Source organism: Lactuca sativa, chromosome 6 (genome assembly GCF_002870075.4).
Source record: "Lactuca sativa cultivar Salinas chromosome 6, Lsat_Salinas_v11, whole genome shotgun sequence".
NCBI lineage: Eukaryota > Viridiplantae > Streptophyta > Magnoliopsida > Asterales > Asteraceae > Lactuca > Lactuca sativa.
The window spans coordinates 58,063,027-58,085,038 of record NC_056628.2 but is presented as its reverse complement, the minus strand read 5'-3'; the positions used below and the strand labels follow the sequence as shown (position 1 = coordinate 58,085,038).

General features: G+C 37.3%; 3 protein-coding genes and 1 non-coding gene across 6 annotated transcripts; 1 reads left to right on the top strand and 3 right to left on the bottom strand.

Moving 5' to 3' along the window:
- Positions 1 to 4,889: 4,889 nt before the first annotated feature.
- LOC111896622 (uncharacterized) lies at positions 4,890 to 5,486 on the bottom strand. Its single transcript, XM_023892599.1, has one exon. It carries the CDS (start codon positions 5,484 to 5,486, stop codon positions 4,890 to 4,892), a length of 597 nt encoding a protein of 198 aa, XP_023748367.1.
- A 1,117-nt stretch (positions 5,487 to 6,603) lies between these two features.
- Positions 6,604 to 6,710, top strand: LOC111896662 (small nucleolar RNA R71). The gene has a single exon (XR_002851994.1). It is a non-coding gene; the product is annotated as a small nucleolar RNA R71 (small nucleolar RNA).
- Positions 6,711 to 11,720: 5,010 nt separating this feature from the next.
- LOC111896630 (uncharacterized) lies at positions 11,721 to 19,569 on the bottom strand. Of its 3 annotated transcripts, XM_052764634.1 has the most exons (9): positions 19,439 to 19,569; positions 14,173 to 17,691; positions 13,681 to 13,884; positions 13,473 to 13,610; positions 13,335 to 13,360; positions 13,037 to 13,251; positions 12,881 to 12,961; positions 12,597 to 12,800; positions 11,721 to 12,187 (listed from the first exon to the last, which is right to left on the bottom strand). In XM_052764634.1, the coding sequence occupies exon 2, from the start codon at positions 17,590 to 17,592 to the stop codon at positions 15,319 to 15,321; it is 2,274 nt and encodes a 757-aa protein (XP_052620594.1). In that variant the 5' UTR covers positions 17,593 to 17,691; positions 19,439 to 19,569; the 3' UTR covers positions 11,721 to 12,187; positions 12,597 to 12,800; positions 12,881 to 12,961; positions 13,037 to 13,251; positions 13,335 to 13,360; positions 13,473 to 13,610; positions 13,681 to 13,884; positions 14,173 to 15,318. The 3 variants fall into 3 exon arrangements, with proteins under 3 accessions (XP_052620594.1, XP_052620593.1, XP_052620595.1); XM_052764633.1 differs by having other exon boundaries at positions 13,037 to 13,360; XM_052764635.1 differs by lacking the exon at positions 13,335 to 13,360.
- On the bottom strand, positions 17,605 to 20,281 carry LOC111896624 (uncharacterized). Its single transcript, XM_042896090.1, has 2 exons — positions 18,737 to 20,281; positions 17,605 to 17,691 (listed from the first exon to the last, which is right to left on the bottom strand). Exons 1-2 carry the CDS (start codon positions 20,279 to 20,281, stop codon positions 17,605 to 17,607), a joined length of 1,632 nt encoding a protein of 543 aa, XP_042752024.1.
- Between the last annotated feature and the right edge of the window lie 1,731 nt (positions 20,282 to 22,012).

The window sequence follows — 22,012 nt, the reverse complement described above, 5'->3', positions numbered from 1 at the left end:
TTCAACTATCCGTGCCCTCCTATAAAGCGCAGTGTTGAAGGGTGGAGGGTGGCTAATCGTTAGTGCTTGGGCTTGTGGCAAATCGAAGATCCCAAATGACTTGGCCAGTCGGGTAATAAACATGCCTCCATTTATCTTCGAATTTATCTTCTCTTTTACCGCCCCCTCAGCAAGGAATTTTGCAATGCAGTAAGGAAGGTTGCAAAAAATGTCCGGAGTAATGATGCTCCACAAGTAGAAGATGTCAAGGGTAGGGACTTTGTCCCCATCCTTCCGCGTGTTTATTGTGCTAGCCACAAACCGGTGAATGAGTCGGTGGATCGGAGATCTAATGTGACCTTCTTGCGCGGTGGAAGGAATGTAGACTCGATTTGCAATTGTATTCCACCATGTAGATGCCACCACCTCCTCGGGAAGTTCTTTGTGACAATTCTCCAAGAAAGCTTCAAAATAATCCGTCATCACCATGTCTTGGTCATAAACACCCAACCTCCACGAGAACTCCACCATGCTGCATTGTCGCAGCTCCCCGCCCAATGAGAAAGAGATTGTGTTAGGATTATAGAACTCACTACCACCTCGAAATGAGATGGTAGCAAAGAATTCCCAGCACAACTCCACGTAAACCGGTTCTTGGATCTTAAATAACTGCAACCACCCATCACAAGTGATGTTGGCATATCCCAAATTGCAATCCTTTACCAAGTACGGGGTAAGTTCTTCTTCCAACCCAACATTTCCCATCCACCCCCAATCCACTGCATTTGGAAGGTGAATTTCCTTCTGCCTGAGTGATTCCAGTCTGTTTAGAGCTCTTGTTTTTGAAGATTTGGAAGTAATTTGATGAAAAGATAGCTAAGGCATATCACCATGGCTTCCTCCTCGTGATGATTGACCTCTTCTTGCCATACTACCTGTATAAAGACATCAAGAACACAGAAACAAACAGCACCCTGTAATTAAGAACAAACAAAATCGGGCCTGACTGTTACCTACTCGCCGAGTACGGGACTCTACTCGGCGAGTAGTATGAACACCATGACAGATCGAGAACCGCATATATGTAAACTATCCAAAAGTCCAAATTTTTCATAGGGTTTTGTTGTAATTACTTTTCTAACCATAGATTTTGAAGAAAATACTCCTAACATTATCTAATTTGTGACTAAATCAAAACCCTAAAGTTTGAGAAAAACCCCCAAACCCAAAATCTGTCAAAAATTGGACAAATCTTATGATAAAAATCAAACCTTTCATGAATTTAAAGGTTAAAGATGTTACCTTTGTGCTTGAATAGGGAGAATTGAGTAGAAAATTGAACAAAATTTCGAAGCAACTTGAGAGTGAAAGAGAGGCTGCACGGCGAGTAATGGGATGAAATGGTGAAAAAGAACTTTTTTTACAGATTTATGTTTCACCCGTTTTAACCTGGCTACTCGCCCAGTATAATGGGTATACTCGCCGAGTAGAAATGGTTTTAAACCTGATCTTATATGAAACAGGCATCTACTCGGCGAGTACACGGATCTACTCGCCGAGTAATTGTCACAGATTGAAAATTTTTGTATATTTAGAAAAATTAGTGCATGAATTCAAGTTTTTAAACCATCCACCCCACACTCTAAGCATGGCTTGTCCTCAAGCATTTATGGGCATAAAAGTAAATAAAAAAAATTGAAGAAAAGAAAGAAAAATGAAAATAAAGAAAAGAAAAAAAAATGCAAACTTGAGACTCGGGTTGCCTCCCGAGAAGCGCTTATTTTTATGGAGTCATTAGCTGGACTCCTCCCCTTCTACGTAGTTGCAATCCCTTCCAGCAGCAACTCTTCCAATCCTTCATTCCGGGGGACTCCTTCTTCATATTTTTTTACTCTATGACCATTGACTTTGAAGGGTGTGCCGTCTCTTGATAGCAACTCTATAGCCCCATGTGGAAACACCGTCTTCACCAGAAAAGGACCATCCCACCTTGATTTGAGTTTGCCCGAGAAAAGCTTTAATTGTGAATTGAAAAGCAACACTTTTTGGCCTTCATGGATTTCTTTATCTTTAATCCTTTTATCATGCCATTTCTTGGTCTTCTCTTTATAAAGCCAAGAACTAGAGTATGCATCATTCCTTAGCTCTTCAAGGGCATTCATTTACATCAACCGGTTGCTTTTTAGTTCTTCCATGTCAAAGTTGCACCTCTTTAAGGCCCAATACGCCTTATGCTTAAGCTCGACCGGTAAATGGCATTGTTTTCCATAAACTAACCTATATGGTGTAGTACCAATAGGTGTTTTGAAAGCTGTACGAAAATCTCATAATGCATCATCTAGCTTATCCGACCATTCCTTGCGGTTGCTTCCCACCGATTTTTCTAAAATTCGCTTCAAGGCTCGATTTGTCACCTCGGTTTGTCCACTAGTTTGTGGATGGTATGATGTGAAGAATTTATGGGTAACCCCATATTTCTTTAGCACCTTTTCCAATTGATCATTGGCAAAACGTGTGCCTCGGTCACTGATTAATGCCTTCGGAACGCCAAAGCGTGAAAATAGCTTCTTCAAAAATCGCACCACTACCCGTCCGTCATTTGTTGGTAACGCTTGTGCCTCCACCCATTTTGATACATAATCGACCGCTACTAGTATGTACTTGTTCCCTTTGGACATGGGAAAAGGTCCCATGAAGTCGATTCCCCACACATCAAACACCTCGCACACTTGGATACTATGTTGTGGCATTTCATTTCGAGATGAAATGTTTCCCACTCTTTGACAGGCATCACATTCTTTGACAAATTGGGTTGCATCTTTAAAGATTGTAGGCCAATAAAACCCAATGTCAAAGATCTTCTTTGCGGTGTAGTGTGCTCCATGATGTCCTCCCGTGGGCCTGCTATGGCAATGCTCTAGTTTTCTCCGGCTTTCCTTCCCGAATACGCATCTTCTTATAATTCCATCTGCACAGCTTCGGAAGAGGTATGGCTCGTCCCAAAAGTAATATTTTATTTCAGCAAAAAAATTCTTCTTTTGTTGGCTGCTAAAGTCTTTCGGAATGTAATTTGTGGCTAAATAATTAGCTATATCCGCGAACCATGGCTCTTCTCCCACTGTCACCATGATGTACTCGTCCGGGAAGTCGTCTCCAACTTTATCTTCTTGAAATTGCGGGTTCTCAAGCCTTGACAAGTGGTCGGCTGCCACATTCTCCATTCCCTTCTTGTCTCGTATCTCTATGTCAAATTCTTGAAGAAGTAGCACCCATCGGATTAGTCTTGGCTTGGCATCCTGTTTGGAAAACAAATACTTGATAGCCGAGTGGTCAGTAAAGACAGTAGTTTTAGATAAAACCAAATAAGGGCGGAATTTGTCAAAGGCATACACCACAGCTAGTAATTCCTTTTCAGTGGTGGTGTAATTCTCTTGGGCTGGGTTTAAAGTCTTGCTAGCATAATATATGGGTTGAAAGTGCTTATCAACCCTTTGACCAAGGACGGCTCCTAGTGCATAGTCACTAGCATCACACATGATCTCAAAGGGTAAGTTCCAATTTGGTGCAATAATGATCGGGGCATTGGTTAATTTTTCCTTTAAAAATTCAAATGCCTCTAAACACTCTTTGTTAAAACTAAATTGTGCATCTTTAAGTAATAATTGTGTTAGAGGCCTAGTTATTTTGGAAAAATCTTTTATAAAACGCCGGTAAAAACCTGCGTGTCCTAGAAAACTCCTGACGCCCTTCACATTAGTTGGTGGGGGTAATTTGGCAATAGTGTCTATCTTTGCCTTATCCACTTCAATTCCCTTTTTGGAAATCTTGTGGCCCAAAACTATTCCCTCTTTGACCATGAAGTGACATTTTTCCCAATTGAGGACCAAGTCGGTTTTCTCACACCTAGCAAGCATTGAGTCAAGATTTGTGAGACAGTCGTGGAAAGAAGATCCGAAAACGGAAAAGTCATCCATGAAAACTTCCATGAATTTTTCCACCATATCGTGGAATATAGCTGTCATACACCTTTGAAAAGTCGCAGGTGCATTGCATAGCCCAAAAGGCATGCGTCTATAGGCAAAAGTCCCACTTGGACATGTGAATGTGGTCTTTTCTTGGTCCATTGGGTCTATGGGTATTTGAAAATAACCCGAAAATCCATCTAGAAAGCAATAATAGCTATGGACCGATAGTCTTTCTAACATTTGGTCAATAAAAGGTAGGGGGAAATGGTCTTTTCGAGTGGCATCGTTTAACTTTCGATAATCGATGCACACTCTCCAACCGGTTACCGTTCGTGTCGGGATTAGCTCGTTCTTTTCGTTGGTGATGACTGTCATCCCTCCTTTCTTGGGCACTACTTGGACTGGACTCACCCATGGGCTATCGGAAATGGAGTAAATGATTCCTGCATCTAAAAGTTTGACCACTTCCTTCTTGACTACTTCTTGCATGTTTGGGTTCAACCTTCTTTAGTGTTGTACCACCGGCTTTGTTCCTTCTTCTAGATTGATCTTGTGAGAGCAATAGGATGGGCTTATTCCTTTGATGTCGGTGATGCTCCATGCTATGGCCCGTTTCCGCTTCTTCAACACTTGTATGAGCTCCTCCTTTTCAGACTTGGACAAATCAGAGGATATGATCACTGGCTTTTGATTGCCTTCTTCCAGAAAAGCATACTCCAAATGGTCTGGTAACGTTTTGAGCTCTGTTCGGGGGTTCTGAGTGACGGACTCGCCGAGTGCAGGTAAGGTACTCGGCGAATTGGCGGCTGCATTCACGAATTCTGACTTTTCTTCAGATGTACTCGGCGAGTAGATCGGTCCTACTCGGCGAGTAGGAATGTCAAATTGCTTCATTAGCTCTTCGTACTCTGCTTCTTCCAACAGTCTTTCAATTTCTATTAAATCTTATTCTGGATCAAATGCTTCATCTAAAGCTGTAAACTTGCTGGAATCTTCAGGTATGCCTTCCTCCAATAGTTCGTCAAGCATATCTATTGAGAATGTCGCATCGTCACTGCTTCTAGAATACTTCATAGCTTGGTCCACCCCGAATGTCACTGAATCGTCCCCGACCCGCAGGGTGAGCTTTGAGTCTCTCATGTCTACTATAGCGCTGGCTGTGTTGAGGAAGGGCCTTCCAAGGATGATTGGTACTTGTGGATCCGCCTCCATGTCTAGAATGATAAAGTCGGCAGGAAAGACAAATTTATCCACTTTCACTAGTAAGTCTTCGCATATGCCTCTTGGAAAGGTGATTGTCTTGTTTGCTAAATGTATTGCCATGCGAATTGGCCTTGGCTCCGGGAGGTCCAGCTTCTTAAAGAATGAGTATGGCATAAGGTTCACACTTGCTCCAGAATCAGCTAAGGCATGAATAGCAGCCAAGTTGCCAAATTGGCAAGGTAAAGTTAAGCTCCCCGGATCGCCCTTCTTCTTTGGTAGCTTATTCAGCATCGCAGTGGAGCAGTTCTCATTAAGCACTACCTTCTTCACTTCTTCCATCTTTCTTCTATTAGTGAGAAGTTCCTTAAGGAACTTTGCATACTTGGGCATTTGCATGACAGCTTCTATGAAGGGTATGTTGATTTGAAGAGTCTTGATGTGGTCTAGAAACTTCTGATACTCCTCTTCCTGCTTCTCTTTCTTGGCTCGGGCTGGGTATGGCATTGGAGGCTGGTAAAGCTTTTCAGGAACTTGCTCACAGGTTTTTGATGGTGTACTCGCCGAGTCCGTCGGTCCTACTTGGCGAGTAGAACTGTCAGAGTGTAAATTTTTGTTTTCTGCTGGTTTTTCTGCCTCTTCCTTCTGTGATTTCTTGGATGACTCAGTCGGAATAGGTGCCAGGGGAGTGATTATCTTCCCACTTCTCGTTGTGATAATGTTTATTTGTGCACCTCATGGGTTATTTTCAGTTTTGCTAGGAAGTTCGCCCGGTGATCTTTGGTTGATTTGTTGAGCAAGTTGCCCAAGCTGTGTCTCTATATTGTGAATAGATGCTTGCTGGTTCCTTAGCATGGTCCTTGTTTCTTGAATTGCAGCATCATGGTCACTGTGTCTTTTTTCTGAAGCAGCTACAAATTTTGTGAGCATTTCTTCCAAGCTTGGCTTCCTTTCTTGCACCGGCTCCTCCTTTTGATAGAACCATCTCCCTTTTTGCCTAAACCTTTCCTCCTTGGCTTTCTTGTACTCTTCATAAGGGAGCCAATCTTTCTTTTGTTTGCGCCAGTCTTCATCATATCGGTCTCCACTTGAGTAACATACTTGCGCTTTCTTGTTGCCATTTTCATCTAAATCACAGTCTCTAGTGAGGTGAGTCCCATTGCAGTTTTCACAACCTACCCGAATAGCATGGATTGTTTGATCCATCTTATCCATCCTCCTATCCCTTGTTTTTAGCATAGCCATGACCGCGGATAAGTCTTCGGTAGCTGCATAGGCAGCTCCCCTAGTGACATCATGTCTAGGGTTGTGGTATTCTCTAGAGTGTTTAGAGAATTCTTCAATCAATTCTTTGATCACCGGGGGTGGCTTCTTTGTGAGCGGGCCTTGCGAGTCTAGTAACTGCCTGGTTGTGACGTTGACTCCATCATAGAAGATGGATACTTCTTGCTGGCTGTTGAGGTCATGGTGTGGGCAGTTTCTTAGCAAGCTCTTGTACCTTTCCCAAGCTTCATAGAGAGACTCTCCAGCTTGTTGTTCAAAGTTTGCAATGGCCTTCTTCAATTTGGCTATCTTAGAAGGTGGGCAAAAGTGATCAATGAATTCTTCCTTCATCTTGGCCCACGTAGTGACTGATCCGGGGGGGAGTGACTTGAGCCAGTCTTTTGCAGCACCCTTGAATGTCACTGGAAGCATACGAAGTAGCTGAGTCTCGCGGGGTACATTTGGAACATTGAAGTAATCAGCTACATCATTGACTTCATCCAAATGTTTGTAGGCATCTTCATGGTCTTTTCCATAAAAATGTATTTCCTTAAGTAAAGCTAGGATATGACCCTTTAGCTCGAAGGTAGCAGTCGCGGGAATTGCGGGTTGCACAAGTCTCGGGCCAGTGTCATCTCGCATCCTCTTCTTCCATTCTCCCATGGGGATTTCATCAATGTTAGCCATTGTGACAGCTAACTCTTCCTCGGATTCGGTTTCGTGCTCGTATGTCGGGTCTTCTTCTTCTTCCGTCTCGTACTCGATATCCTCCTTAGCCGGTTCGTTGATTACTAAAGAAGCGCTGGATGCTCCTGATTTGCTGCTCTTCTTTTTCCCAAAAACAGTCTTCAAATTGGACAAGGGTGATTTCTTTGGTGTACTTGATCTCTCCACGTCCTTTCCCTTGTTTCTTTTCAATGCGGTTTCGGGATCTTCAAATGGGGGTACCAGCGGGGTGTTTGATCCTCTGGTCATGAAAGTCCTTAAATAAATAGAATAAAGGCGTAAAAAGAACAAAAAAATTGAACTAAAAATTCGAAATTTTAACTGCTGATTACGCTGCTACTCGCCGAGTAGGTGCGACTACACTCGGCGAGTACCAGTGTATTTTTGAAAAAATTAGAAACTTACTATTAAAGCTAAAACATATACTAAAACCTAATTACTGACTACTAAACTGTAATAAAGTAACTTTTTGCAAGTAAACTCACAAAAAGGATCGAAAAAATTAGGAATTAGATTAATTATTTAGAACCGTTCCCTGGCAACGGCGCCAAAAACTTGATGTGTGTAAAATGCACTTGTTTTATCCCTACTTTTATTAATATATTTAACACACAAAGGCAGTGAACCTGTCTTTTAGTGGTATAGTTTAGTAAGTAAGATGTCGAACTCAGGGAACGGATAATTAAACTAACAACCAATTTTAACTAAAACAATTAATGAAAGTAAAAGGTTTTTATTCTAGTTTTGCAAGACTAGAAACTTAGGCACACTAAATCAACTAAATAGCTAAAGCAACAACTAATTCACCAAATTTGATAAAAATGTTTCTATTTTGGTTCAACCAATTCACTCCTATGGTTATTTGTATTTATGTTAGATTAATTGCTATTGGTTACCAATTATAATAGTTAGGTTCATGTTCATTACTCCTAACCCTTAGACAATTAACTAATTTAAGCAGTGATCAAGTGTTTAAACTAATTAATTCTCTAGATTAATGATTTGGATTAAATAAGATTTGTAGAGGTAAATTAAGTTATTAATTCAATTTACCTCTTGTTTGATGGTTTCTCAAACAAGCTCACACATTAATCTTCTTATTGTCTTATTAATCTTAGTTTCATAATCATTACTTCTAAGCATATGGTTTAGTGTTCACATAGACATATGAGGTAAACAACTAAGAGATGTTCATGCAACCTAATTGTCTTCCAATTAACAGAAAATAATAGTGATTAATGCATAAGGTTCTTTAACAAACTTGATTTAATAAATCACCAATAAACAATCAAACAAAACTAATAATTAAACCATAGGAGTTCCTTGGTATTCCCCAAACAGAAACAAAACGAGTTTAGTTCATAGTTGCAGTAGAAACAAACATAAAAACAAGTTTTGCTAAATCAAACATATTCAATTCCTAAATCTAAGTGGTAGGATTAACCTCGTTGCTTGAATTCTTCAAAAGATTGAAACTTAGGGTTCCTTGGCGTCTTCTGGAGCTCTTAGTCGCAGCTTCACCTTCAAAAATCGCCAGTCGTCCCTTCCCCTTAGATAAAGATTTGATTTTTATAGATATCTTAAAACAGATTGTACTCGGCGAGTATATATGTCTTACTCGCCGAGTAGGTGTATAGTTATCCGTCTTGGATCAGGAATCGTAGCTATCTTCTGGAACATTCACGTGTACTCGCCCAGTAGATGATCTTTTTTCCCTTATTTTCATTCTTTGGTCTTTAACTGCTTCCCTTTGCTCCCTTTTACTTCCAAGCATGTATTCTGAACTAAAAACAAAATTCAAAACATTTTAAGTACCTTTTGTCCATATTGTTCACATAATTAATTAAATATGATTAAAAATATGTGCTAAATAATTAACCAATTATGCTCATATCAAACTTCTTCTTCTACTGTTGTCTTCAGCACAAATAGAGCTTTGCATGCCTTGATCTTCCACTTACGTAGAACACCATTGTTGTCTTCAGCCTCAGGTTGTTTCGTCTCTGATCCCTTCACAATTTCCCATAGATCTTGACCTTGCATGTAGGACATTATACAAGTAGACTATGTGTTGTAATTGTGATGATTAAGTTTCTTCACACCACCGGCCACCTGTAATTCCGCCATGAACCGGAAGCTCTGATACCAGATTGTTAACCTTGGGCCTATTAGACACACACACACACACACTTGCACACAGCAAATTAGGCAAAGCAAAATACAGAGGAAGTTTTGGTTACACACAACTGATGTGTATTATTCTCTGAAGACTTTTAATACAAAAGGAAATTATCACACGCCTTATAGACACTACAAGGAATCAACAAGCTAGGAAACTGAAAATAACTTCTAAACAGTTTTGACTAAGGAAATAACTAAACAGAGAATAAAGAAAAACATAAAATAATAGAAGTGGACCAGGTCTTCTAATGTTTTGAGGTGTTGTACGTTCAATATGGGATACATGTTTGACATTATCTACCGACCATGAAAAGAAAATAAGGCGCCAGACACCCTTTCACGAAGAATACCTGAGATTCAACTTCAAGAACTTACAACGTTGTGTAAAATTAATTGGGAGGAGTTATGGAAGGACCTCGAAAAGGCAGATGAAATCATTAAAATTAAATAAAAATTGGTCACAGGAAATTCGCTACCGACCTGTTATACACTTGACTTGGGAAGGGCGTCGACTAATCTGGAAGATTATGTGTTCTCGAACACAGGCAACGGTTCTAACCCTAGAACCGGATCTAATCCCCATCATACTTCTAAAGTTCTAACATCCACCAATTATTCAAAATCTTGATCCCTCACTAAACCATCTTGATTTCATGTTCATTTAGGGAGTTTATGGTTTCGAATTGGGAGTTTTCATTTCTAGTCAGTTTATTGTCAAGTCCTATGATGCATGGAAACGGCAGCTAGGCTGGCGTACCCGTATCAGAAACTTGGGGGAAACAGATACTTTAGGGAAACGGCTAATAAACGTTTCCTGGACGTATCAGCATATCCAGAAACGTTTTGGGCAAGTTTCCACAAAGTTTCCTAATTTTTTTTATTTTGCATGGGCTTTTATTTAAGTCCAAAGAGGCTAATGGACTAATAATGGGCTATGGTAATCGAGATTACCCTACAACTATCACCGATTGCGGCTTCCAATTTAATTATAATCGACATCGTTTACAGCCAGGTTTACTCGTTTACTGCTTTGCATCAATACCTGTCGACGATCAAGAACTGAACAAGAAAAAATTCACCACTCAGGCACCCACCAATTCAGAAATCGATTATTATCATATGGCTTCTTAAGAACATATTTTGGAATTTCTTATATATATATATATATATATATATATATATATATATATATATATATATATATATATATATATATATATATATATATATATATATATATATGTTTTTTCATATTTTTATATTGCCGTATCTATGCCGTATCCGTATCTTGAATTTTTGAGTTTTGTCGTTTCCCGTTTCCGTTCCGTATCCGTTTCCCATTGCCGTATCCGTTTCCGTGCAACTTAGGTCAAGTCTCTCATGCCGAAATTTTGATAGGATTCTAATTTCCAATTTAAGGGTGTTACGGTTATCAAGACACAACTATGGAAAATGAGATAACATTGTGGGCCATTCCAAACTCAACATGGAAATTAATTATAAACACAAACTCAACGTGCTTTCTGAATGCTAATGATACAGACTTGGTGAAGGTGCATGGCCACTCAATTCAGAATACTTTTTTTAGGTGGAGGGTGTTGCCGGTGAATAACATATTGGCCACAACTTCTCTGTTCATATTCAAGTCTTAACACAACAAGCATTAAAGGAAAATTACATAATCTTTTGCGAAAAGAAAAGAAATTATAACAAATCTTTATAAAACAAACTTGGGTACTCAAATTAAAGTAGTGTTTATTAAGGAAAGGGGTCGCTTAACACTACAAGAAAATTTCAATTTAGCTACGGAAAAATTCCATAGCAAAAACATGAAATTCCGTAGCTAAATTCAAATAACTACAGAATTTGCTACGTAAATTTTCAATTAGACTCCGTAGTTTTATTTCTTGTAGCAAACTGTTTAGCTATGAAATTATAATTCCGTAGCAATTTTGTTATGATATTTTTTACGACATCTATCTGTTGCAATTTGAGTTCCATAGCAAATTCCGTAGCATTTTTCCATAGCAAATTCTGTAGCAAGTTTTCTGTAACGAATTCCATAACAATGTTTTCGTAGCATATCCCATAGCTATTTTTCCGTAGCTAATATCGTAGCGATTTTCCATAGCCAATTCCGTAACAATTTTTCCGTAGCAATTTTCGTAGTAATTTTTCTGTTGCAAATTCTGTAGCAATTTTTCCATCGCTAATTCCATAGCAATTGTCCCGTAGTTAATTCTGTAGCAATTATTTCATAGCTAATTTCATAGAAATTATTTTGTAGCCAATTCCGTAGCAGTTTTTCTATTGCAAATTCCGTAGCAATTGTTTAGTACCATTATTTTATAAAATTCGGTTATTGAATTCAACTATTTATATCAATTTATAAATAAACAATTAATATAAAACCAAAAGTAGTATTTCTATAGAAACTATAATAATATCCAATACATCAAAATGCTACAAATTAAACATAAAATGTTATCTAATACATAATGTTATCAGTAAGCAACCTGGAAGGCATAATAAAATCCAACACCAAATTGACCAATCAAATTGTTGTCTAAACCATCATCTTTGCTATTCTTTCAAGTACAACCGTTAGTTCAAGTATATTATTTATAATTCTCATAATAAAATATTTATATATGTTAATAAAATCATCTACCTTGTATGGAAATTAATAATTTTTCATTTAAATTTTCAATTAAGATAAGCTCAGACGGTCTGGTTGGTCCATCAAGCGGTGTTGCACTCCTTCCTAAGCCTCTCTCTTTCTTCAAGTTCTTGTTCTCTTTTCCTCTGCCTTTCAGCTATTTCATCCAACTTCGCCTTCCGTTTAGCCTCCTCTTTCTTGCGCCTTTCAGCCTCTGTAATCCCAAACAAACCAAGTGTGTCGATAAACAAAAATAGATATTTATTTTTTTCAGCTTTACATAAACTAAATTTTTAGACCTAAATGATATTTTTATGCAATTTTGGTCCCAAAAACAATTTTATTGCAATTTCAGTCTTTAATGGCGCTCTTTTTAACGTATTTGAGGTTTTTGTAATGTTTATTTGTTTAGTATTAAATATTTTTGCAATTTTAGGCCCAAAAAGCAAATTTGGTCCTTATTTGAGGTTCTTGTAACAAGTATGGTCCTTGTCCAAAGTAAAAGGGCTCTTTTGGGCCCCTAAGTTAAGTTAATTAGAATGTTTCCAATTTTGGTCATTTTACTTGAAAAGGAAGGGACGAGCCAAAATTAAAAAATATAATTTACAAAAAGAAAAAGTAACCTTCACGTTTGCGGGCTTCTTCTTCCTCACGAAGCTTGTTGAGCCTTTCTTTTTCAGTCTTCAAATAAAACAACATTTTCCTTTTTAGGTCCCTTTCCTCTTTTTGTGCCTTGAGGATTTGGCCAAGTCTTTCCTCTCTCTCTCAGCTCTCATTCTATCATACTCTGCCTTTTGTCTGCTCACAACTTTTTCCTCAAGTTCCATCTATGCACATACATGAGTATTTTATAAGAAAATATGACAAGATATTACATACAAATTACAATAAAAAATACAATACAGACCTTATGTTCCATAACACGAGCAAGTCTATACTTCTCCTTCAGATCTCCTTCATGACACTCTCTGCTCAGTTCAACCTCAAGCTGCATGCAAAAAAAAATAGCAAGTAAACTTGGGCATTTACATCTTTTTTTTATTTTACAAAGTAAGTAGATTACCTGTTGTTCGTGTTCATGGCGGAGTTTCTCTTCAGCCAAAGTGCCAAACATCTTTGGAAAGAAGCTTCAATAAGAGGTGCAGCCTCTTCCCTTTTGGCTCTTTCAAAATGATCCATGGTCTTGATTAGTTTTTGCATCTTCTTTTCCATTTCTTGCCTCTCTCTAACTTGCTCCTGTATTGCCAACTCCATCAAGGATTTCTTTGTCACCTTCTCCTAGAATGTCACAACATAAACAACCAACAATCATCTGCATGAAAAAAGGACCAATCTTTCTTCTTTTCTTTTACTTTACTTACCCTTGCAGTGTGTCGGATTCAAAACCCTTGGGAAAAACAAAAGTAGACAATATAAGTATAAATAAATTAAAAAAAAAAGAGAGAGAATCAACAAAATTATGCAAATTAGACTCATCAGGTCACCAAGTATAATTGCACCTTCATGTGGTCAACTTTCATAGCAATGAAATTATGCCGGACAAAATCAACATAGATCCTCTCTACAGCTGAGAAGTCAAAGAAAGGAACCATTTTTGATAAAGTCTCAACTTTCATTGTTTGGTACACTTAGGACACCTGATATGGAAATTCAAATTATTAGGCAGGCTTCAACCTATTTATTTGTCAAACAAGAAATTAATCATACCTGTTGTAGGAGTCTTAAGGTTGCTACTTTTTCCAAAGCAGGAATGTACTGAGAAAGCGGCACTTCTGGTACAGAAGATGTTGAAGATATTTTTCCAGAGATTGTACTATTGATGCCAAATCCAAATGCAGAAATTTTATTTTCTAGAAGATGATACAGATCCTTCACTTCTTGAGTTACATATGTCATCACCTCTTTAGAAACCTAAAAAACAAAAATCATGTTACATACTCTGTTCTGTTTCTCGGATTCAACTCTTGAACAAGATTTATCAAACAAATTATACTAGAACATCGCCGAAGAAATTACAAATTATATCGTTATAACGACAACTAAGTATGCAGAATTCAATTCTTATTCAATGTGCTTTGAATAAAAAATCGATTGTTTAACAACTTTAACACCAATCCGATGTAAAATCCTAAGTCAATTGGCTTATTGGACTACAATTGAAGTGTGTGTGTGTGTGTGAGAGAGAGAGAGAGAGAGTACGATTTTAGGTTGAGGGAGGTGAGAATTGAACGGTTGCTAGACTGGATCTCACGGACGTCCCTTCCTTCCGCCATTTGATTGAACCGTTTCTCATTTGAGATCAACAACCTCACTACACAATCACATGTCGCCGTTTCCTTTAAGATCCCTAATTACACTGCCGATGTCTGAGATGTTCGGATCAACTTCGCCACCGAGGTCATAGATACTCCTTTCATGCGTGATCGCCTTATGCTGCTTCCAAATGTGAAAATGTGATACGTATGATATGATTTGGGGAAAATTATGTTGCTTCCACCGAAGTCAAACAGAGAAAACGAAGGAACACGGAATGGGGTTAATGTGATGATTTGGGGAAAAGTAGCTTAAGTAAAAGTAAATAATGAAACGTAATATATATAGTTTTTATTTAGGTAATTAAGAGAAAATCATAATTTAAAGATATCATTTTCTTCTTTTATTTTAAGATTTTTACTAGTTTCCATTTAAAATAATTTTATATATTTTGCTACGGGAAATATATTAGGTAGCTATTTAACTACGGAATAATTCGTAGAGAAATAGCCACAGATTTTGATTTCATAGTTATTTTGCAAATTCCGAAACCGGTCGTATTGACACATAACTACGATTAATCTTTTTGTCACAAATTTCATGGTAGATTAACTACAAAATTTTATTGTGTAGCAAATTTTCATAGCAAAATAACTACGGATTTCAATTTTGTAGCTAACTAGCTACAAATTTTGATTCTGTAGCGAATTTTCTAGCCAGGTAGCTACGAATATGAATTCTATAATAAGTTCCATAACGAACTAGTTACAACCAAAAATTATGTAGCATATTTTATAGTAAAATAGCTACGAGTTTCAATTTCGTAACAAATATTCATGATTTAGCTACGAAATGCAATTCCGTAGCAATTTTCGTAGCAAATTAGCTACGACCAACCATTTTGTAGCATATTTCATAGTAGAATAGCGACGGATCTTAATTCCGTAGAAACTTTATGTAGCTATTTAGGATTTAGCTATGGAATGCAATTTTGTAACCGTTTAGGTAGCATTATAGCTACGACAAGCCATTTCGTAGCATATTCCGTACTAAAATTGCTACGGATTTTGATTCCGTAAAAATTTTCCGTAGCTATTCATGATTTTTCTTGTAGTGTAAGTAAGCACGCCACTTGTCAATAAACGCTAACTCGTCTGGATTCAATCTTGGAAGTTCACGAACTTGAAGGCTGTTGATTATCTGTGTAGTCTCGCCAAGAAGTTGGGCTGCAGCTTGGACACTCGCCTCCCTTTTTTCTATGGCATTTTGATGGCATTTCATTGCAATGACTTGAGGTAAGTTGGTGAGACAAGCAGCGAATATATCAGCGATCATTGATGATAACTCTGCAAATAGTTCCTCTTGGCTAATCTCGTCAATGTTCTCGTGGTATGAGAGCAGGATTGTTTCGGTGATACGATACATTGAATTGGCACAAATAAACTTGTATATGGAATTATCATCTTGGCTTTCCACCTCATTGGCCTTGTTCTTAGCTGTATCCCTTAACCATTGAAGAATATATCCCGGTGTATTCACTTTAGGCTTATGTTTTGGTAGCTTGTGTCCTAACCACTTGTGGTAGACTTCAACTTCTACCCACAAAGTTTTAGCCGCCTTTTGAATGCTTACATGATTATCAGTAGCATTCAGGCATTCTTCCACAAGTCTGACATATACAAGACCTTCACTCACACCACTCACCAACCAATCGACTTTGTTCTTTTGGATGTTCGGAAGAGACATGGCGATGGATGTGAGAGTTACCAATGACAAACTCCAACAATTCAGATATTCTTCCGAAAGTAAAGGTTGAACACGATGGCTGTCAAACTTTTCAACTCCATCAAAACCTCTGGATTCTGCTAGAAGCTTCATAAGATTTTTGGGTTGCCGTTTTTCTGCCTTTTGGATTAAGTGATTCACAGATTTTAACATGCCTTTCAATGTTCTGTTAGCAAACTCGATGTCGTCTTGCAGTTGCAAAACATACCCGCTAAGATGCCTCTCAGGCTTTTCTCTCGGCACGGTGCAAAACATGGCTTTTAACCACTTCCAACAACGGATACAATAAAAGACACATATCACAACGAAAAATGTAACCACTGCTATGATCTTGCATGCTACCACGACTGTCATCTGAAATCCTATACAAATATTGAGAATTATGATTTTGAGGTTAACCATGACAATCTTGCAATTGCGGCTACTAGATGGGAATGGTATGCTACTCTGTTTCCAATCATATAGCTTCTCAGTCCAGTAGCTTTCTACTTTAGTGATCTTGATATGGTTCTGAAACCGTTTCATGGACACCTTAAAGATAAAGGCTGAAAAACATCTAGAAAGTGGGGAAATTGTACCCACTATGATTCCAAAAAACTGTATTATGAGAATCACTGGCATTGACCACTTATAATCCGACTTATAGTCCCATAGATTTTCAACATAAAAAAGTAAAAGAAGAATGTGTAAGACAACGCTTGAAGCACATATTACCGCTGAAGCAGAGGTTGTAACAGAGCAAGTTACCATGAATTGGGAGCTTCCAGTTCCTGCCATGATCCAGTAATATCTCACATGCTGCTTTAGCATCTCAACAGTTAATTCTCCTTCTTGTTGCAAATATTGATCGTTTATAGCTTTATCATGAGTGGCTTGGTATTTTGATTCTAGAATCTGTTTGGACTTCAGAATTGCTAGAGCTGAACATACATATATTGTGAGCAACATGAGTAACATACCCACATAAATGGCTGCTGTAAATCTGTTGTGTCTATCAGGTACGTAGGATGGTAAACTTTTCACATAACCATGAAGGTCAAACCCCGCACCATCATCTACTACATGATAGAAGAGAGCTCCGGTGTTTAGTTGAATGCAAATATTCACAACCAAGGTAATCACGAGAACAGCCAAAGATATGACGTTTGGGATAAGTTCCTTGCTATCCATGGTTGCTAGAGAAGGCAATAAATTACTCATCATGGTGCACATAAAGCCCAAGCTTCCAAGCTTTGTAGCCTGGTCCATGTAACTTGGCATTAGAGTAGATAGATCCATGGGCAGCTTTATTGCAACAGCTATCACAGTGAGAGAAGCAGAGTTCAGAGTGAAGTATTTACACGGAAACCATAGCGTTTTCCTCCGGAAACCATGTAATAAATCAGCCACCATTGCAATGATACAAAACAGAGATGCTAATGCGATATACATCCCAATCCATGGCATAGGTTTGCTGTACCTGTTTTGCTGATCCCCTTGGTATGATGAAATCCACAAGTGAGCCAGGTATTGTGCTGTATTATTGTTCCACGACGCAACACTGTCCACAAGTTTCAGATAATCGTCAGAGTTGTAACTCATGATTATGTTAGTTCAAGGGAGAGGAAGTGGTGGTATGCGATATGTCACATGGGGTGTAAGGAGATGCAAAGTGGAGAATTTGTGTTGCTTTTCTGAATCCTGTGGAAAAAAAAAAAAAAAGCTTCATGAAACTTCCAAATTATTGCGGGAAAAGGCTTTTAAAAGCCGTGTTATCAGGAGAAAGGGCCCATTTGAAATTCATTTTTACTATAATAAAAATTATGAATTATTCTTTATAATTGCAAGGAAAGTAAGGTAGCGTTTTTTATTTGTCACAGATTTGTGCAGTCTTTTTTGTCTGTGTCGTGCAGATCACACGCGGACTCTTTGTTTTTTTGAAGACTGCAAACCTAAAAATGTTTGCGCGTCTTTTGTTAACGCAGATGTAGACCAGAGTCTTCTAACATCTTTATAAATCTTCTAACCTAAAAAAACATATATATCTTTAATTTTTTTTTCTAATTTATAAATTTTCTAACTTTACTAATTATAAACAATTTGAAAAAAAAAATTACAAAACTTAAAAAAAAAAAAAAAAAACCTTTCGACGTTACAAACATGATATTTTTGACAAATTTATAAATAAATTAAGATTTATTACAATAATAGTCGTCGAAGTTGTTTAAATAAATATGAAAAAAATCATAATGTATTCTTATATTTTTTTTGCCAAATTTTATAAAACATTATTTAATACAGTATCGTCAATTTCTCGAGAAAATATTTATGATACGTTTTTAATGGATTTAATTAAAAAAATCGAAGTTTATTTCCATCGATTTATGTATCAAATTCTTTGATCAATAATTATAATGTTTAGTGATAACTTTGCAACAAAAGTTGTTGGATTTTATCAATATAAATATAAGGGCACATCTATTCACTATTGAGTGGACCTGGACTTTGAGAGTGGACCGAAGATAGACTTTTGAACACAAAATTGAAAATTCATGTTATTGATTGCTTTAACTTTTTTGTTTTGTTTTTCATTAGTTTTTAAAATTCTATTAAATATGGCCAAAATAAACAAACACCCATATTATATATATATATATATATATATATATATATATATATATATATATATAGAGAGAGAGAGAGAGAGAGCTAGGTTCAAATGTCGATTGACATCTATTGTGTGAACATATTCTTCTGAAACTAAAGGAGGGACACGATGGCTTTCAAACTTTCCAACCCCTTCAAAGCCTCTAGATTCCGCAAGAAGCTTCATAAGATTGTTAGGTTGTTGTTTTTCAGCCTTTTGGATCAAAAGGTTCACAGATTTTAAAATGCCTTTCAATGTTCTCTCAGCAAACTCTATATCCTCTTGAAGTTGTAAAACGTAGCAACTAAGATTTTCATTTCCTTCTTGTAATTGCTCAGGATTTTGTACCAACACAACGCTCGACGCCTTAAACATGGCCTTTAACCGCTTCCAAAATTGGAAACAATACAAGACACATATCACAGAGAAAATTGGAATCAAATCTATCATTTTACATGCTACTACCACTGTCTTCTGAAATCCTATACAAATGTTGAGAACAAGAATTTGTAAATATGGGAATGGTGTGCTACTCAGTTTCCAATCATACAACTTTTGAGTCCAGTAGCTTTCTACTTTAAAGACCTTGATATTGTTCCAAATCCATTTTACCGACAACTTAAAGCTTAAAACTGCAAAACATCTAGAAAGTGGGGCAATTGTACCCACAATGACTCCAATAAACTGTATAATGAAAATCACTGACATCGACCACTTATAATCCGACTTATAATCTGTTAGAGATCTAATATTGGAAACCATAATAACAATATGTAAGATGGTGCTAAAAGCACATATTACCCCAGAAGCAGCGGTTGTAGCAGAACAAGCTGTCATGAATTGGGGGCTTCCGGTTCTTGCCATGATCCAGTAGTTGCTCACATGCTTCTTTAGCTTCTCAACAGTTAATTGTCCTTGTTGCTGAAGCTCTTGATGATCTTTTATAGCTTTTTCATGAGCTTCATGGTATTTCGATTCCAGAATTTGCTTTGACTTTAGAATGGCTATAGATGAACATGCAAATATTATCAGCAACATGAGTAGCATACCCGCATAAATAGTTGCTATCAAACCATTGCCTTCTAAACGTGAGAAAGATGGGGAGATTTCTTTATAATGAAGGTGAAAATAGTAGGGATCGCTACTTTCATGATATGATAGAACTCCGGTGTTTATTTGAATGCAGACATTCCCAACCAAGGTCAGTACAAGAACACCTAAAGCCATCATGTTTGTGACAAGCTCCTTGTTGTCCATGGATGCAAGAGAAGGCAATAAATTAACCATCATGGTGCACATAAAGCCTAGGCTTCCAAGCTTTGCAGCCTGGTCAACATAGCCTGGCATTAGATTAGTTAGATCCATGGGTAGCTTTATTGCAACAGCTATCACAGTGAGAGAAGCAGCATTCACAGTGAAATATTTACACGGAAACCATAGCTTTCTGTTCTTCATACCGTGTAATAGATCAGCCGCCATTGCAAGGATGCAGAATAGAGATGCTACTGCGATATACATCCCAATCAATGGCATAGGTGAACTGTACCTTTCTTGATCGTCCAACTTCGCTTTTAATGCATAGGCCCATTCCAATTGTCGTTGATCATAATCACAAGGTGGGGAGAATTGGTGGCGAAAACTCATGATTATGTTCCTTCACAGGAAAGGAGATGGTTTTATGAGATGCAAATCTTGGATTTCTCTTGCCAAAGACTTAAAAACTAATATATCTTTGGTCGAATGCAATATATGAAATTAAGAGTTTAAATAGCAAATAAGGGCTCAAGTTTCATCTGTGAAACTTCATCCCACAAATGAAAATCTCACCATATAATATATATACAAAGAATGAACCCCTTCAGAAAAGTTAACCATGTGATGGAACACTTCAAAGAGAAGAAGTTGACAGTGACTTTCTTTGACTTATGCATGCCACACATATGTTAGATAACGGTTCATATTTTTCATCCGTCCCTTGATCCCACCAATGAAAATCTCACCATACAAAGAATGACCCGTCAAAGAAGTTAACCATGTGATGGAACACTTCAAAAAGAAGAAGTTGCGAGTGACTTCGCTCAACGCATGCATGCCACACATATGTTATATATTTCGGGACTATATATATATATATATATATATATATATATATATATATATATATATATATATATATATATATATATATAGAGAGAGAGAGAGAGAGAGAGAGAGAGAGAGAGAGAGTTAGGTTATTATGTTCTAACTATCTATTTGTGCATGTAAGATTAATTCTGTACCAATCATTTTAATTATTTTAAGAAAATAATTAATGCATATTACATGTTGAAGATATTATGAGTATTAATTAAACTTTCAGCATTTAATATGCATTAATTACTTTCTTAAAATAACTAAAATGATTGGTCCAAAATCAATCATATATGCACACAATAGATGCTAGAAACAATTGAACCTAACTCTCTCTCTCTCTCTATATATATATATATATATATATATATATATATATATATATATATATATATATATATATATATATGTAACATCCCAAAATTCAAGGCTAAAAATTTCGTTTTTAATTAGGTTATTACATAAAACCCAAGTGACAATAATCAAAGCATTTTATCATAAAAGCGTATCAGAGTGTAATCCCAACGATCTCATGTGCGGAAAACATAGTGTGATGCGCTGCGATCGAACCGGCTCCTTTCCTTTGAAAACAAAGCACCTGAAACCAAAACTATAAACCGTAAGCACGAACCTTAGTGAGTTCCCCCATCATACCACATACCACATAGTACCATTGGTATCTTTCAACCGGTATCTGTCATCGGTATCTTTCAACCGGTAACCGGGGACTATTTCACCCCTACCACCATCACATAACAATATATCATAAACATACTGATCACATACTAACATCATAACATACTGATCACATACTAACATCATAACATAATGATCACATACCAACATATCATAAACAAATAGATAAGCATTGCATGGGTTCTGTATACCCCTTCGGTATCTTTCAACCGGTATTTGTCATCGGTATCTTTCAACCGGTATCTGTCATCGGTGTCTTTCAACCGGTAACCGTCATCGGTATCTTTCAACCGGTAATCGGGGACTATTTCACCCCCTACCACTATCACATAATAACATATTGGCTCCATGATAACATAACATAAACATACGGAATCACATAATGGCATATCATAACCATACTGGTCACTTAATAGCATATCATACATGGGTTCTGTCTATCCCTTCAGTATCTTTCAACCGGTAACTGCCTTTGGTATCTTTCAACCGGTAATCGGGGACTATTTCACCCCCTACCACTATCACATAATAACATTTATGATCATAGTG

Excerpts from the sequence above, each read along its gene's own strand:
- LOC111896622 (XM_023892599.1), bottom strand. The coding sequence starts at position 5,486 with ATGGAAGAAGTGAAGAAGGTAGTGCTTAATGAGAACTGCTCCACTGCG.
- LOC111896630 (XM_052764633.1), bottom strand. The coding sequence starts at position 17,592 with ATGAGTTACAACTCTGACGATTATCTGAAACTTGTGGACAGTGTTGCG.
- LOC111896624 (XM_042896090.1), bottom strand. The coding sequence starts at position 20,281 with ATGAGTTTTCGCCACCAATTCTCCCCACCTTGTGATTATGATCAACGA. Across the intron at positions 17,692-18,736 it reads CTTTAGTTTCAGAAGAATAT|GATTCAGAAAAGCAACACAA; the intron begins GTTCACACAATA and ends TTTTTTCCACAG.